The 14,898-nt window shown below is 36.5% G+C and overlaps 1 protein-coding gene across 7 annotated transcripts in view; it reads right to left on the bottom strand.

Annotated features, from left to right (window-relative positions):
- Nucleotides 1–14,898, bottom strand: part of LMO7 (LIM domain 7) — a 137,361-nt gene that overhangs the window by 28,675 nt on the left and 93,788 nt on the right. For 4 of the 7 annotated variants that reach the window (XM_067292841.1, XM_067292827.1, XM_067292849.1 and 1 more), the window contains exons 9-14: nucleotides 11,365–11,394; nucleotides 8,560–8,677; nucleotides 7,215–7,357; nucleotides 5,500–5,947; nucleotides 4,463–4,783; nucleotides 1,424–1,538 (exon numbers count right to left, since the gene is read on the bottom strand). In XM_067292841.1, coding sequence (XP_067148942.1) covers nucleotides 1,424–1,538; nucleotides 4,463–4,783; nucleotides 5,500–5,947; nucleotides 7,215–7,357; nucleotides 8,560–8,677; nucleotides 11,365–11,394 — 1,175 coding nt within the window. Of the gene's footprint in view, nucleotides 1–1,423; nucleotides 1,539–4,462; nucleotides 4,784–5,499; nucleotides 5,948–7,214; nucleotides 7,358–8,559; nucleotides 8,678–11,364; nucleotides 11,395–12,895; nucleotides 13,613–14,488; nucleotides 14,780–14,898 lie in introns of all 7 variants that reach the window. The other 3 variants (XM_067292873.1, XM_067292867.1, XM_067292835.1) reach the window with 3 other exon arrangements.

The following is a 14,898-nucleotide window of genomic DNA, read 5'->3' as shown; positions in this document are numbered from 1 at the left end:
TTAACTGTCCACCTCTTTCATTCTTTGTTCCTTTAAATAAACCTACAGCTACTGCATAAGGATACATTAGTCAGTTACTGCAAAAAGATGTTAAATGCATGCTAAAAATGAGTACCAAATAGGTGCAGTCCACCCCAAATGCTCAGTTTAATCTTTCTACTTTGCAAATATCGTAATAAAGCATAACCAAGGTAAGAGTGAGAGGGCCTTCATCTCCTCCCACACTCCAGCGTCAGGCACGGAGCTCATTTGGACCTTGGCGAATGACAGGCAGGAACATTCACTGCCCTCAGGTTTCTCAGTTACAGCTGATAGCACAATGAGACTGTCCTTTGCCTCCAGGTAACAAAAGTAAACCAGAGGCCTAGCATCAGGGAAAATAAATGGAAAATTATTCTTCAGACAAGGTAATTAACTGTTACAATCTAATTATAAGAAGTATCCAGATATAATGAAGAGATATCTAAAAAATGACTTCAAAATGAAAAGTAAGGCTGCTCAGTAAGTACTGCTAAATGGTATCTTTTCCTCTCTGAAAAGCATAATGAAGGGCTAACTAAATGAGAAGTTTGCAGTGGTTTCTCTTTTCCTCAGGACGATCTTGTTTTAATTATAAGGAAAGGCACAATTAAATATTGTTTAAGTATTACTGGTAATGTGCAAGATGCCTGTTCAGAATGCAAAGATTGCATGCTATTTGCTTGCCTTAAAAAACAAAAAAAACAAAAAAAACCCCCAAACCCCCCAAAACCCCCCAAAAACCCCCCAAACCCCCAAAACCCAAAAAAACCCCAAAACCCCCAAAAAAACCCAAACCCACCCCCCCCAAAAACACCCTTAATTTGATCTCTAAAGGAAACTATTAAAGCTAGAAATAAGCATATGTTTCATTTCAAGACAAAAATGTTTATTTTTTCATGGTATTAACACATCTGTAAAATTTTCACTGGAAGTTAATTTAGAAGTTACAACTGCTTAAAAATATCGCCTCCAAAATCCAACATGACAAGGAAAGAAAAAATTGAAATAAAAATACTAAATCCCAAGTTTCCTCTGCATGTGTTTACAGACTATAGAAAATGAAAGCTTTTAAACTAAGGAAAAAGGAATAATCCATATGTTTAAAAAACAAACAAACAAAAAACCCAACACTGTAGGTACCCCATACTACTGTTCTGTAAGAGACTTGGGAAACCTTTGGGTAATCACGTTTATACCTTTTCAGTGGTTACAGAACTGTCCTTGCTTCAGGAAATGCTTTTGAATACTTCTAAATTAAACACATTTTAAGAGATGAGAACTCACAGAAAAGCATTAACAGAGAAAATATTGATTTTTCTATTCTCTACCTGAGTTTTGGCAGTATCTGCAACGTTCCTAAAGCAAGAAGAAGAAAAGTTTGCACAGTTAAATATACATTTACCTTCTTCAACCGTCTGTACAAAGGCCCCTGAAGAATTCCAAGTTGTTGTAAACCCAAAGTTGCGACTGTGGCCAGGTCTCTGGTTTATACTGATTCTCATTTCACTGTACTGTTCCTGAAAAATAAAACATGACACTACAGTATCTGGTATCACAGGAGTCTAAATGAGGGAAAGTTTATCCTCTAAATAAGTGAGGCTACTCACAATGTGCACTTTAATTATCTATTATTAGCATCATCTGCAAAGGAAACAGCACTGAAGTCAGTTAACTAACTAGGTTGTTTTTAATTCAAACATTACATTCTTTGTTTACATTTATGTTTATATTATTTTTCATATATATATATTTTAACTGTACTTTTTTCTAACTGTAAATTCACCATAAAATGATGCTACAAAATGTAAGACATTTAAGGAAACTAAAACCCTAAATGAACCTTCATGGATAGCCTTGTGAATATGTGAAATCTACTGCCTACTGACAAAGCATCAGTCAAATAGGAATGTGAAAAAGCTAGATAACAGTAATTCACCTTATTTATTCTTACACATGCTATAGAAGGCAGTATCAATTTCCTTTAGACTCAGTGCTGCAATTAGATTTACTTGTGTAAACAGTCATCTTTCTAATTTTGTGTGAAATACTACTAGCTTGCTATGGATTTTGTAATGGGTGCCTTAGACTATAAAGCTAATCCCAAAATTAGCTGGAATACAGATTTTCCATTCTAGGGGACTTTCAAGATGTTTTCAAAATCAGAATAAAAACTTAACATTTCCATTTTAAACTACACAAATATTTGATTTGGAATACATTTTGAAAAACCTGCTTTCAAGGTCAAAATGTATTACAAGCATGTGTTATATACATTAACATTTTAATATGAAGTCATTAAATACCAATTAAAACACCCAAATGAATGGTATTCACTTCATCACAATGAAACAGATATTATAAAAGAAAAAAAAATTTAGGCTTTTTCCATCAAACACTGTTAGAACAGATATAACGCAGGAACGTGTGTATGGAAAAGACACAGCATGCTCATGTGCACACTGAATGTATGCCCTAAATTTTAGTTGCCTGGTGAACCAATCTTCCCAAAAGGTGGGATTCATTTTCCCTAGCTTCAAATATTTAAAAGTTTAAGTATCTAAGCTAGTTCCCAGTAGCTCCTGTTTCGGTCATAGGAAAGAAATGGGCATCTCCAGAGGGTGTTTCACAAGTAAAAGCAGCAACAGGGAGGCTCAGGGCAGCAGCCAGTCAGAGGAGGCCTCAGCAGCACCCAAGCAGGGGGTGCACATGAAGACAATATTGCAGGGCAACACCCTGAGGTTTTCCCCTGCGCTATAGCAATGGTCCCGGCAAACCACACACAGTCATAGCTCAGGGTAGAAACTATTAAGTCATTACTTTGAAACGCAGCTATTAACTTGCAAATGCTCTATACTGAAAGAGTCTTTTTTCTATACAGTCTAACTCCTTAGGTGAGTAACAGTACATTAAAAGGTAACATACTAATTGACGCAATACATGAGCACGTATAAAGCTCTGAAATTTGAGTATGTTCCTGGAGATCACTGTTATTTTCATTTCCAGCATCCCAAACCAGTTCTTCTTCAAAACTACCTCTTGTGAGAGGAGTAATGCCACTTTGCACACTGAACTTCATCATTTGGACAGGTCCTCTCCAAAACACTTGGTACCCTACAAACCTAGCATGGCTGCCCTGACAGTTAGTGAGCTACCAATCTCTCAGCTCTAGCAATGATTTACAAACATGCCAAATGGAACTCGCACTCCTTAAATTATTGATTGTTTGATACACACCACAAGCATCAATTTTTTTTAAAAACACATTCCCCATTTGGAGGCAAGACAATTTATAATCTCATGACCAATGATAGCAATGAAATAGGACATAGGACATTTTGCTTTCATTTGGCTTACATAAAAGTGATAAAAAAAAGAACTCACATCTAATCCCATTTTTCATTGGCTACAATCCCTACCTGTTTATTTTTATCATAACACAGAAAAAAAATCATAAACTTTTTCCTTATGCAATAACCACAGTTTCCAAAAAATACAGTAATTTCATTCTGGTGGCTAGTTGGGTACCTCAGAGATATCATGAGTATTAAACTGAAATCTATTCTTTTTCCACAGGTTCAAAGAAACAAGAATGGTTCAAAATGACTAAAGGTACATAAAAATAACTGGTGTATGAGGTGATTTCATAAATCAACATCTAAGGTTTTATGATCCTCACCCAAGCAACTGACATAATTAGTACAGCAGCACCAGGAATGCAAGGAATTCACCTCTAGCCTAGCGAGGGGCATGAACCACATTGTTAGAGACTGCAGGAAGGTACCAACGATTAAAGTTACTGTTGTTCATTTTTTACTTGGGAAACATGAGATCAGTTGGAGGAAACAGCACGAGAAGATTCAAAAGCTCTGAAAGAAGCACTAAAGGCCCAACTTCTGGATAAGCAGATACACATGGAAATGGTGATTTCTTCTAAAGTTTGTTAGTAAAAATACTAAATCAAAACAATTTCAAGTAAATAATTATTAAGAAAAGTATCTCAAGCCACAGCAGGGGGAAAAAAAAAAAGGTCAGTGATACAAATGTTTAAGGTTGGCTTTTGAAAAGCAGATCTTTATTTTCTGCCACCAGTTTGAAAGTGAGAATGGATGCTAGAGTAGCTTAGGTTGTTCACCTAATTGACAAACCTGGTTATGCACACAATGTGCTAATCTGGAGAATAACAAAGTTGACAAGCACCAAACTGAACATTTAGAATGAACAGTTTGAACCTCAATTAGAAAATAAAATCAAGCACAGGACAGATAAAGGGTAGGGAAAGAATACAGCAAAAGAAACTATTGTGTTTCTTCTAAATTAAATCATGAGGTAACAGTTCTCTGAATAGTTCTTACTATCAAAGAACACTAGTGCGAGATGTAACTTTTAAACCCTCTTGTTTGCATTCAGTTACACTAAGTAATGACATGATTTTCAAACTTACCTGGGTTTTTGAATTCTCAGACTCTGGCAGACTTGCATTTTCTGCAGAAGATGCAAGTGAAATAGAATCAGGAGGAGAACAATAATCTGATTTAAGAATACAGCTTCCAGTATCTTGGTCTTGGGATTTGACAGATACTGTCAAACCAGGAGTAGGTGTTGTCTTAACACCTTCTTTCTCCTCCTCCTCACCTCTGCTTCCAAGTGCAATAGGGGAAAGAGGGTGCACCGAGTCTGGTTGTGAAAATGAACTGCTAGTGAACAAAGTTTGAGCTCTTTTAGTTTTTTCTACTTCTCCATTATATTTCTGGGCATCATCCATCTAAGACAAAAACAACAGTTTAGTAAATGTGTGCTTACAAAAATCCTTGATCTTTTTGCAATCTAAATATTTAACAAAAAAAATCTCTCCCTTTTATGCAACTTCTGGTTACTGTACCCATTACTAACTCTCCACTTTAAAGAAGAGCAAGACCTTTTTTCCTTGAAATGCTTGCAGAACATATAATGCAAACTTATTAAAATAAACTTGTTAAAAATTATATGCTTAGAAAGATTTGCATTCTTACCATTTCTAGAACTGAGCCAACTAGAGATTTATGAAAAAGCTATGAAGAGCTACATAATAAGGGAAAAATCAGTTTCTGTGTTTCAGCACTTTAGAGACAGTGGAGCAGAGGAAATTTATATCACCTGAAAAATTGTCTTTAATACTTAATGATGTTAATTTAGCTTAAGATGATTACATTTGATGAAGAAAGGTTTTCTGATAAGCAACACCAAGGAGACTTACTGAAAATGATAAAAAGATTATTCTACCAAATATATTTATCAGACTTATTCCGAGGACTACCTTTAAAGTACAGAAACGCAAGTAAACATCTAAAGCAATGACAGAATTGTCTGCTCTGTTAACACAGCCTTCATTAAACAGCAGATGATTCTTTAAAAAAAGCAACAAATGTTGGAAGTCTACTGTTTGACCAGTTATCCAAGACAATAACATTTACAAACTTCAGGAACTAAACAGAATTTTACCGTGAACGACCGTGGAAGTGATGAGATTCCTCTTGAGTGGAGACCAAAAGGTCTTGGTGTAACCACAGATGTTAACCTAGAGGTATCAGTTTTCTGGTAACTTCTAGGGAGAGAAGCTGAAACCCGAGCTGACCCAATTTGAGTATTCACTGAGTGGCGAGTAGACAAAAGAGCTGAGCTCTGCTCTTCTGACAGGCTCTTTGCTGGAATTTGAGTGTCAATTGCTGCACTGCTCAGTGGCTTCTGCAAATTCTCTTTGCTACTTTGTGCAGTATAGGGAGTTTTGCTGTCTTCAGTGCTGTAGGAGGTATCTTTTTCAAAAAGGTAATCTTTTGTTGCTGACTGTGTGGAAGGTGCGTTTTCGTCACTGAACACATCATCGTTTAACGAGTATGTCCATCTGCGTTCCAGTTTTTGCTGACCATAGGTTGCTCGATTTCTGTTCTCCCTAAGGAGACAGAACGCATTAAAATACCAGTCAAGTGACCTGAGAAACAGGTGGGCCTTAAGTGTTTCAACTACTGAATGTCCGAGACAGAGCATAAACAGGGAAACATGTATCTGGTAATGGAAAACTAATACATCATTTTTGTATAGTTTCTTTAATCTGTCTTCTTTCTCCCCCCCCCCCCCCCGCCCCCAACACTCATGTCAACACTCCCTTAACACTCAGGCGTACTCCTGTCACATTATCAGCTTGCCACCATGACAAAAAACTCCTTGCCAAGAAAATGATATAGCTATTCAATTAGATATCTTCAGAAATTCAGATTTTATTGAAGAAAGAGTTGGAAGAAGGAAGCCACATAATATCACCTGAACTCCATAGCTTTGGTGGCATCTCTACTCTATGAAAACATGATACTAAACTTTAGATAATAAACAAGAAGGTGTCCTGAAGTTAAGATTTTTTTTTGCTACACATTTCCTTGTCATATAGAAACAAAGATACCTTTAGCACGTAATTTTTAAGGTGTTGGCAATATCGGCCATTCCATATAACTTGTACCCATACTTTTATTCAAGAAACTGTAATTTGTATCCTCATTTATAAATACATGCCATATGCATAAACTTTTAGCCCCTTCAACTCAGTCATTCATGCATTAAGGAAAAAAAAAAGTCATCAGCAGGACAAATGGTATCATGTTACAAAATGTACTCTTTTAAACTTTTTACTCTTCAGAGAGAATCCTGGCAATCTTGTTCTGTAAATACCAAAGGGAGCAATTGGGGATGCAGTGGAAATCAAGTAAAAGTTCACAGTTCTGTGATATACACAAGATTCTGGCTGCACTTATCCACGGTAGCTAGAAGAACAGCAAATACAATGTTAGAGCAAAGAAAAATAGTTAAGATGATTAAGCTGATCCAAGAATTAAAAAGGCAATTATCCAGTTTAATTCTCTATTATTTTAACCTGTTTAAAGTGAATACAAATACTGACTTCAAAATACATTTATTCACAGTTAGCACAATAAAGTAAAATATCATTTATACTACAAAATTGTTTAACATTCTCTGAAAACAATGTACTAGTGGACCATATCCTGTCCTTTAATTACTTAGATTTCTACACTATAATTTACTACTAAAATTGTTTAGATTTCTGCAGAAACAACTGCAATTTGCCAGTAAAAACTGCCCAAGAATTAGAGAGAACAGAAATGCTGAGATTTAAGTACTAAACATTACATTTCAATTAGGTTCATTACCTCTCCTCCTGCATTTCTTTCAGTGACTTGCTACTTCTTTCAGAAACCTCAGAGGCTCTCCTTTCTATTTCTTCTCTCTCTTCCTTTTTCTTTTGCAATTCGGAAGTGAAGCTCTTTCTACGATTCTTCCATTTTGCTAGATCCTGAGAGAATCACATGAACGTACAAACATCAGATTTTCTCAAGACCTCTTACACCCACAGAGACGTCCCATTATATGCTGCCTGAATGCCAGGGTCCTAATTTTACCATATATGACCAGCATGTCTCCATCAAGGCCACCTTTTCACGTATCTTTCCCCTAAATGATAAAAGGTATTCTTGTTTTTCGGTTAGTGGTTACAGGCCTGCTGCCTGTTAAAATTAATAATTGTGATTATTGCATTAAAAGTGGAAACATATTCAGTCTCGTTTTGCTTGACATTTTCAGTTTTATTCTAGAATACTTCACACAATGACACACAGCTGAAAACTAATGCAAATGCCACGGGGATTTCTTTGTCATTGGCTTTGGAGTTTGATTTTCTTTTTCTTTTCTTTTTTTCTCCAATTACCAGTATGTTAGACTGATACATTAGCTTGAGAACAAACATGACTTAAATTCTAAATTGAAAACATAAGAATCAACTTCTATATTTTCTTCATTTCTGTAAAACCACAATGTGTACTGGCAACTTTCTCCATGGAATACCAGAGCTGCTTTAAGATAAGTACAGAATATTAGAGCTAACACGCATTAAACAAACAATTATGAATTGCTTGTTCAGTGCTCTGTTCTTAATTGTTTTTAATCTTTACAAATCACAGATTTTAATAAAAAAGAAAAGGTCTTCAGATAATGTTATGAGGGAGTTGAAGACTATGATAAAAGTTTTCAAGCTCAATTAAAGACAAAATTATTGGAGGTGGTGGGGGTCTCAAGAATTTGCATGTGGAAATATTATTCCCCCCCCCTTCCCTGAATAACGAAAAACATGGACAGTCCAATCATTTCACAAAAATGAATTCACAAGTTTCGGGCTGCACATGAAACTATGTCCTAACTTATCGTTATGGCCACAGAAATCAAGCCTAAAGGTTTTATGTTGATACTATAAAATACATATAAATCTTATCCTTTAACATTAATCAAATACTTTTGATAATACATAAAATAATTTCAGTTCTCCATTAAACAGTCATTCCCAAAATCACCAGTAGTTGTGTGAAATGGATCATTTTAGAACCCAATCCCATGAACTGCTGAGCACATGCAAAATACTTTGTTTTCTAGGGACGCTGACTGTAGGCAGCATTCAGCCCTTTAGCAGGACATGTGAAAGCAGGAGTGAAAAGTAATATTTACTTCTTGCCACTTCAGATCTTGTTCTTGTAACTGGTTTTTCACCTTCTGTAGCTCTTCATAACGTATTTTGCGCAATGACTGTAATTCATCTGCACTGACGTCATTCAAAGATTTACTCCTAGAAAGAGAAAAGGTACTCAGCTTTATTACATATTAGCCATCATTTACGCAAACGATCCTACAAGAGAGAGAAATTTATATTAGTACAAGTAAGCTCTCTCAAGTGTTATTTTAAACAGAGCAGGAAACATAAGAGCAGATGGTTGAGCAAGCCTGCTACAGCAGTAGTGTATTTGAGCAAATCAGAGAAAGGGAAGAATCAGCTGCTCCCGCAGCACTGTAGCAAATTCATGCTGATGGTTCACACTGAGCTTCTCATATTTGACTACTACTTCTGTTTAAACTTGTTACTCTTGTTACTGATCTTCCTCATTTCTTTTAGCTAAAAGGCTTCTCCGTTCTCCTCGAACCTGAATTCTCACTCTTCCATTTGTTCTATCCATTAAAAGCCCCAGCACCATCTTCCATCTTTCCTTCCTCCAGCTAATCACAAAAGTCTCTTACTGAAACACTCTTCTAAATGACAGGCTTCAGTCACTATTAAATGATCGCTTCCTTCATGCCACAGGTCCCACACGCCTATGCTGCACCTCTCCAAGCCTCCCTGCCACTTTCAGTCCAAGTCAGGATAGCTAACGTCATCCTCTTCTCACTAATTTCTCCAACACAGCTACAGATTTCCTTGTGAACTCCCACTTAACTAGCTCCCCTTAATCCAAAATCCTCAAAACTCCCTTTTCACCATCTTCTTTTCCCACATCTGATTTCCATTCCTATGCTATCTTCTCCTTTGTTTATTCATATTTCAGTCTTCCCATTTAAACATAACAGATTTTTTTTAAACTTAGGTATAGGGCAGGACTCCTGTTCAGAGCTGACCATAAGCCAGGTGACATCAACCAAAATACTGGTGTTTCACTGTAAGGTTCAGTGCTGTAATAAAAGGAAAGCTACCTTTCTGTTTTGGGTTGTTTTTTTTTTCCTCTTTCCAAAAATACTTTTGTTTATATTTATCCAAATAAAACTTCAATGATGGTGTACGATACAATGATAGATGTTAGTGAACTGAATTATAACGGGGCTTGAAAATTCAGCACTGCTCTGGTGTGATAGAAACTCAGGTCAAAACAAAACTGATTCAGAACAGGGCATTTAACTAATCTCTTGCATACTAAGACAGCTCTTAACCAACAAGCCAGTTTCTTTAACTTCCTCCCAAGAGGCCCAACTTACTTTCACTGGTAACAAAAGACTTTGGACTTTGGCCTCTAGAAATAAAGGCTAGGGCAGTAACTCATTATTCCTGCTGGCTTGTTTATTTTTTGAATGGGAAGAATGCCAAATTTAGTAAAAATCTCATGGTCACTATTGCAGAAACTTTCTTCTTGAACAGTTTGCTATCCTCTCCTCATTTTTTATGGTTAAGTTACAACACATGTAAAAACGGTTTTGGGTAACAGAAAGGTGCTTAAGTATCAAAACCATTCCAGATTTGTTCAAGGAAACTTGAATGACTAGTGTTTCCTTTTCTTTCTCTTGAGTTCCTATATCTACCTTGAACAACATAGAAAAATCTAGGCCTAAAAACAATATATCCTAAATAAGGACCAATAAACGGTATGTTCATTTTAAATGTATGCTTAATCTCAAGATCTAACGAGTGACTTGAGTCTTCCAAGTCTCCCTCCTCTAACATCTAGCTTTTTCAGGAAATATTTACATTTCTTGCTTCTTTTGGCAGTGTTCAATCATTTATAGGGTTTTGCCTCAGGGTTAAAAAAAAAAAAAAAGTAGCAAGAGATATATAACTGATTTCAAAGAGCAACCTAAGAAAAATAAAAGGTAGAACATGTATAAAAAAATACTTGAAATACTGTCAAGACAATAAATGATAAAAAAACCCTTCTCTTTCAGCTGCAGTACATTGTAAACAAGACATAAGTTAATATGGCACTAACCAGCAGGTAAATATGTTTACCACTGGATTCAATAAAGTCCATAGTATAATCATAAAACATCCATAAAGCTCAACATTTTTAACAGAAACTAGAGCTGAATAACCCTGGGAAAACTTCTGCCATTGGGCTTTATTTTCATTCAGCTGCCACCCTCTAGAAGGTATGTTCCTCTTTTTCAAAGAAATTAGAGTTACTAAGTAAAATAGCTCCAATTAAAGTCTAATTAAGTTAGTATTGACATCAGAGCAGAAACATTAAATGCAAAGTAATGAATGCCAGGCTAAATTATTTCAACATTCATTTAAACTATCAACAAAATTTATTACTATTTCAACCTGTCCTATTTCAAAATGATGTATTTTTATATCATTCCCACCATAAATATGCATGACATTAATGAGTTACTTTCAGAATTCTAACTGTGCAGTCTTTGAAAGAAAATGAAATATTTATGAATCTTGCTTTATATTTCTGAATATTTTAAAGCCTAATTTAAACACAGAACCCCAAGTACGACACTTCAGCAGCAATAAGCCATTGGAGTCAATATTCAAAATGTCTGATAACTGGAACCATAACTTACATATTCCAGACGCCAGCGGGAACTTTTGCCAGATGCATAGCTTTGGGTTTCTTACGTTTGTTATGTAAATTGTCCAAGCACAGAACAACAAAGCAGCATGCACAAGTTGCTTTGAGCCATAGTTTTTAGCTACTGTGTATGCATAAGAATTTAAACAACAGGCAAAAGTAGTGTTAAGAACTTTCAAGCTTTTATAAAACTTACCCTTGCTCATCAGAAAGCTTTTGAAACAGTCTGAGAAAGTGGAAACCAAAAGAAAAGAAAAGATTCAGTGTCTTGCTTGATATTCACAACAACATTAACACAATCAGTACACCAGCACTCTCAGCGAAGGGGAAACCATGAAAGGTTGAGGACCAGACAGCATGGAACAGCACACTGGAGACCTGACACTAGTCAGAAGCACATCAGCACTTGCATGATGTGCAAGTTGGGCAGAAATCCCTGACAAAACAAGGCTGCCCGTAAGTTTCCAATACTTCCAGTTTTAGAAACACTGCATGGGTAGAGCCTTGTAGGAACTCTGCATCACTTATTCCAGTGCTACGAAACAGCATGAAGCTCAAAAGATACTTATCTCAAGAAACTAAGATTAAAGCCAACTTCTGTCCCAACAAGAAGCCTGGCTCACAAAGGTTGTTTTCTCGTCAAGTTAATTCACCCAACTCTAATACTAAATGCAAGTAATAAATGGAATGCATAAACATAAAAGGCCCTGTATAAAAGTTTAGCACATTAAGTGGAGACTCATATACATCCAATGTGATCCAAGAGGATTTTCAGTATACTTGAATATGAGTATTTTATTCTACTGAATTAATTCTTAGAATGTGAAAACTTTTCAAGCATTTCAGATATATTTCTCAGTGAAGCTTGCACTTTGTTAACAGCATTAAGCTTAAAAATTAAATACAACAACATCAAAGTATCGACTGGAACATGAAAGTGTCTTAGTCACAAAGCAAGGATGCACAGCTGGAAGAACTGCAACTTGCAATGCCGTATTTTCAGAGCTAAGGAAATATTCAAAGCTCCTCTCTCCCACAGTAAGCACAAAATCCAAAGGAGAGCTAGAAAGTAGTTCAAAATTGACTTTGGTTGTAGAATAAAAACCATTTGAATATACAGGAAAGGATTAGGACTGGACCAGATATAAAAGCAGCGAAAAATACTGGTAGAATAGGTACATCTCAGGGGAATTTAAAATTGCATGGACACAGACTGGGTACGCACTATGACTTTGGGGGGCACAGCAGCGCTACTATTTTTTTCACCTCATGTGGCAGGACAGATTATAAGCATTCTCAAACTCAGGGGGCAAGCAATAGAGTGCCCATTTCCAGAATTTGTCATTAAAACATTTGTGTATTTCAGAGGTGTTTTTACCATTATATTAGGGGAAAAAATTCTCTATAATAGCCTCTGTAATCTTTTGAATAATCAGTATTCCTGTTCATCCATGGAAAGAAACTTGTATAAAACTGTGGTACTGAAGGAATCATAACATACTTTCTTTCTAAAATGGCAGCCTAAAACCATAAAACATACTAATTCTTGTTGAAAATATGGTATTGCAGTCATGAGCTTCTATTCAAAGCAAATAAAAAGCTTGTCCAGGACTACACAAACAAATTGCAGTTTTGCACTCTACAAATGGTTCAGCACAAGATGATGCTTTTCTGAATGGAAACAGTTCAGTTAACTCAAGCACAATCCGTGCAGGACACAACCTGACCTCTCCACCATTTGCCGTTTCTTGTGTCTAACTTTGCTGGCTTCCCTGATTGCCTCCCACTTCTTCCAGTCTTCTTCACTGCATGGACCTGGGATAAAATTTACTGGCTGTACATTGCTTCCCACTTTCCACAATTCAATCTTGCGAGTCAACATATCGTCCTTCTTATGTCGGGAAGATGGTGACAACACCCTTCCATTGCTCTTTCTTTCCTCTGGCATCGTGCTTTTTTCAAGTAAACACAAAAATTTGGACCGGATGTCCTCTGGAAGACTCCAAGGGTCAGGAAAGAGGGCAGGGTGATATTTGTCTGGAGCGCCTGATAAAGGCACCTCTTTTTTCTGAGAGAGAATTTTCCGAAAAATCATGTCATCTTTTTCCAAATCTGGAATCACAGGTTGGCCTTCTCTAGGTTGCAGAATTATTTCACCCTCTAGGGGAGACTCCTCCTCAGAGAACTTTTTAAAATACTCAGGGTCTTGGAGAACAACTTGATTCACGTGGAAAGCCCCCTTTTTCCGAACAAACAGGTCATCGTTTTCTAAATCTGGATATAGATATCCATTTTCATTGTCTCCTTGTCTGCATCCTGGTACAAAGGAAATATTCTTTCTACATTTTATGAGCCTAGGGCCAGAAGTAGGATCAATTTTGGTCTTTGTTTCAGAAGACAAGTAGTCAGAGTATTTTTGCAGAGCCTGAAGTAACGAAAACTGACTGAAGCATATAAAACAAAAGGAGGGAAGTAAAAATATCATTAAGTAGCAAAAGACAAGCAGATCACAATGTACTGAGATATACATTTGGTTTAGACTTGCAGTATCTCAAGCAGTACAACTACACCACTTGGCATTCACCGCCGTAACAACAGCATAGCACACATCAACCGCTGCAAAATGGCAATGCAACAGCCTAACCTTCTCAGAAACAGCACACTCACATGCCCACACACAAAGCCAGTAACCTATGCAGCATGTTAGCCTTTCGCATTTACACATTGCGAAAGACCAGCAACTTAAGACTACATAAAAAATCCCGAGAACACAATGCGGGATGCTATTTGATTCCATTTAGCTGTTGCATAACCAGCCATTTCCTTCCAATGCAGCAAGAGTACAGCTCGTGCAACGATATCAACCTGGGCTCATCAGAATCCTCCAAGATCCTTTCTTCTGCAATCTGTGACAATGAATTTCCCACATATTCAGCAGTTGGTTTATAGTTTTGATCCCTTCTGCAACTGCTGTTCCACTCAAAACTTGGTCTTGGTTGATGACCAAGAGCACCAGAGCTTTGTTTATAAGCAAAATCCACATCCTCAGAATCTGATTTCTTTCTACTGTGCAGCAGCACAAGGAAGGGAACAGAGGGAAAGAAAAAAAAAATACAGAAATTGAGTAAAATGCACAGCACCAATGGTGCAATAGTTTAATGGAAATAATACCTCAATTATTTTCTTGAATAAGAAAAAACATATCCTGCTGCTACACAGGCAATAAAAACTAAAAATGAAAAATAAAAAAGTCATACAATCACACTTTGTTTATAGGTTTTGCACACAGGAGAGAAACAGGGGCATGCATAAACACACACCTGAACCCTTGAATCTCTTTATACCAGGGTTTGAAAGAGGATTTCCTGATTTTTTTCCACAGCAATTCTTCTTCTGGAGTCCAAAACTTAGGAAGAAATTTATCAAAAGAAACCACTGTGTTTGGTGCTGAAGAACTTAGCTTGCGAAAATAGAGATCATCTTTTTCAATGTTTGGGATGCTTATTGCTTCTTCTTCGTCCTCATCAAAATACCCAGATAATTGTGAAGGAATGTTAGCTCTTGGCTTGTTTTCCACTTTAGTATCCAACTGCCTCTGCCTCCTCTGGTTACTGTTCAAAATACCCAATCAGTTAAGATATTTTAGGAGCAACTTGACATAAAATATGCAAAAAGACATGCTTTTTGGCTTAAGAGTTCAGCCTTGTGAATGAAGCTAATTAGTTCTCAA

Source organism: Apteryx mantelli, chromosome 1, assembly GCF_036417845.1.
Source record: "Apteryx mantelli isolate bAptMan1 chromosome 1, bAptMan1.hap1, whole genome shotgun sequence".
Lineage (NCBI taxonomy): Eukaryota > Metazoa > Chordata > Aves > Apterygiformes > Apterygidae > Apteryx > Apteryx mantelli.
This window is presented reverse-complemented; position numbering and strand designations above follow the sequence as displayed.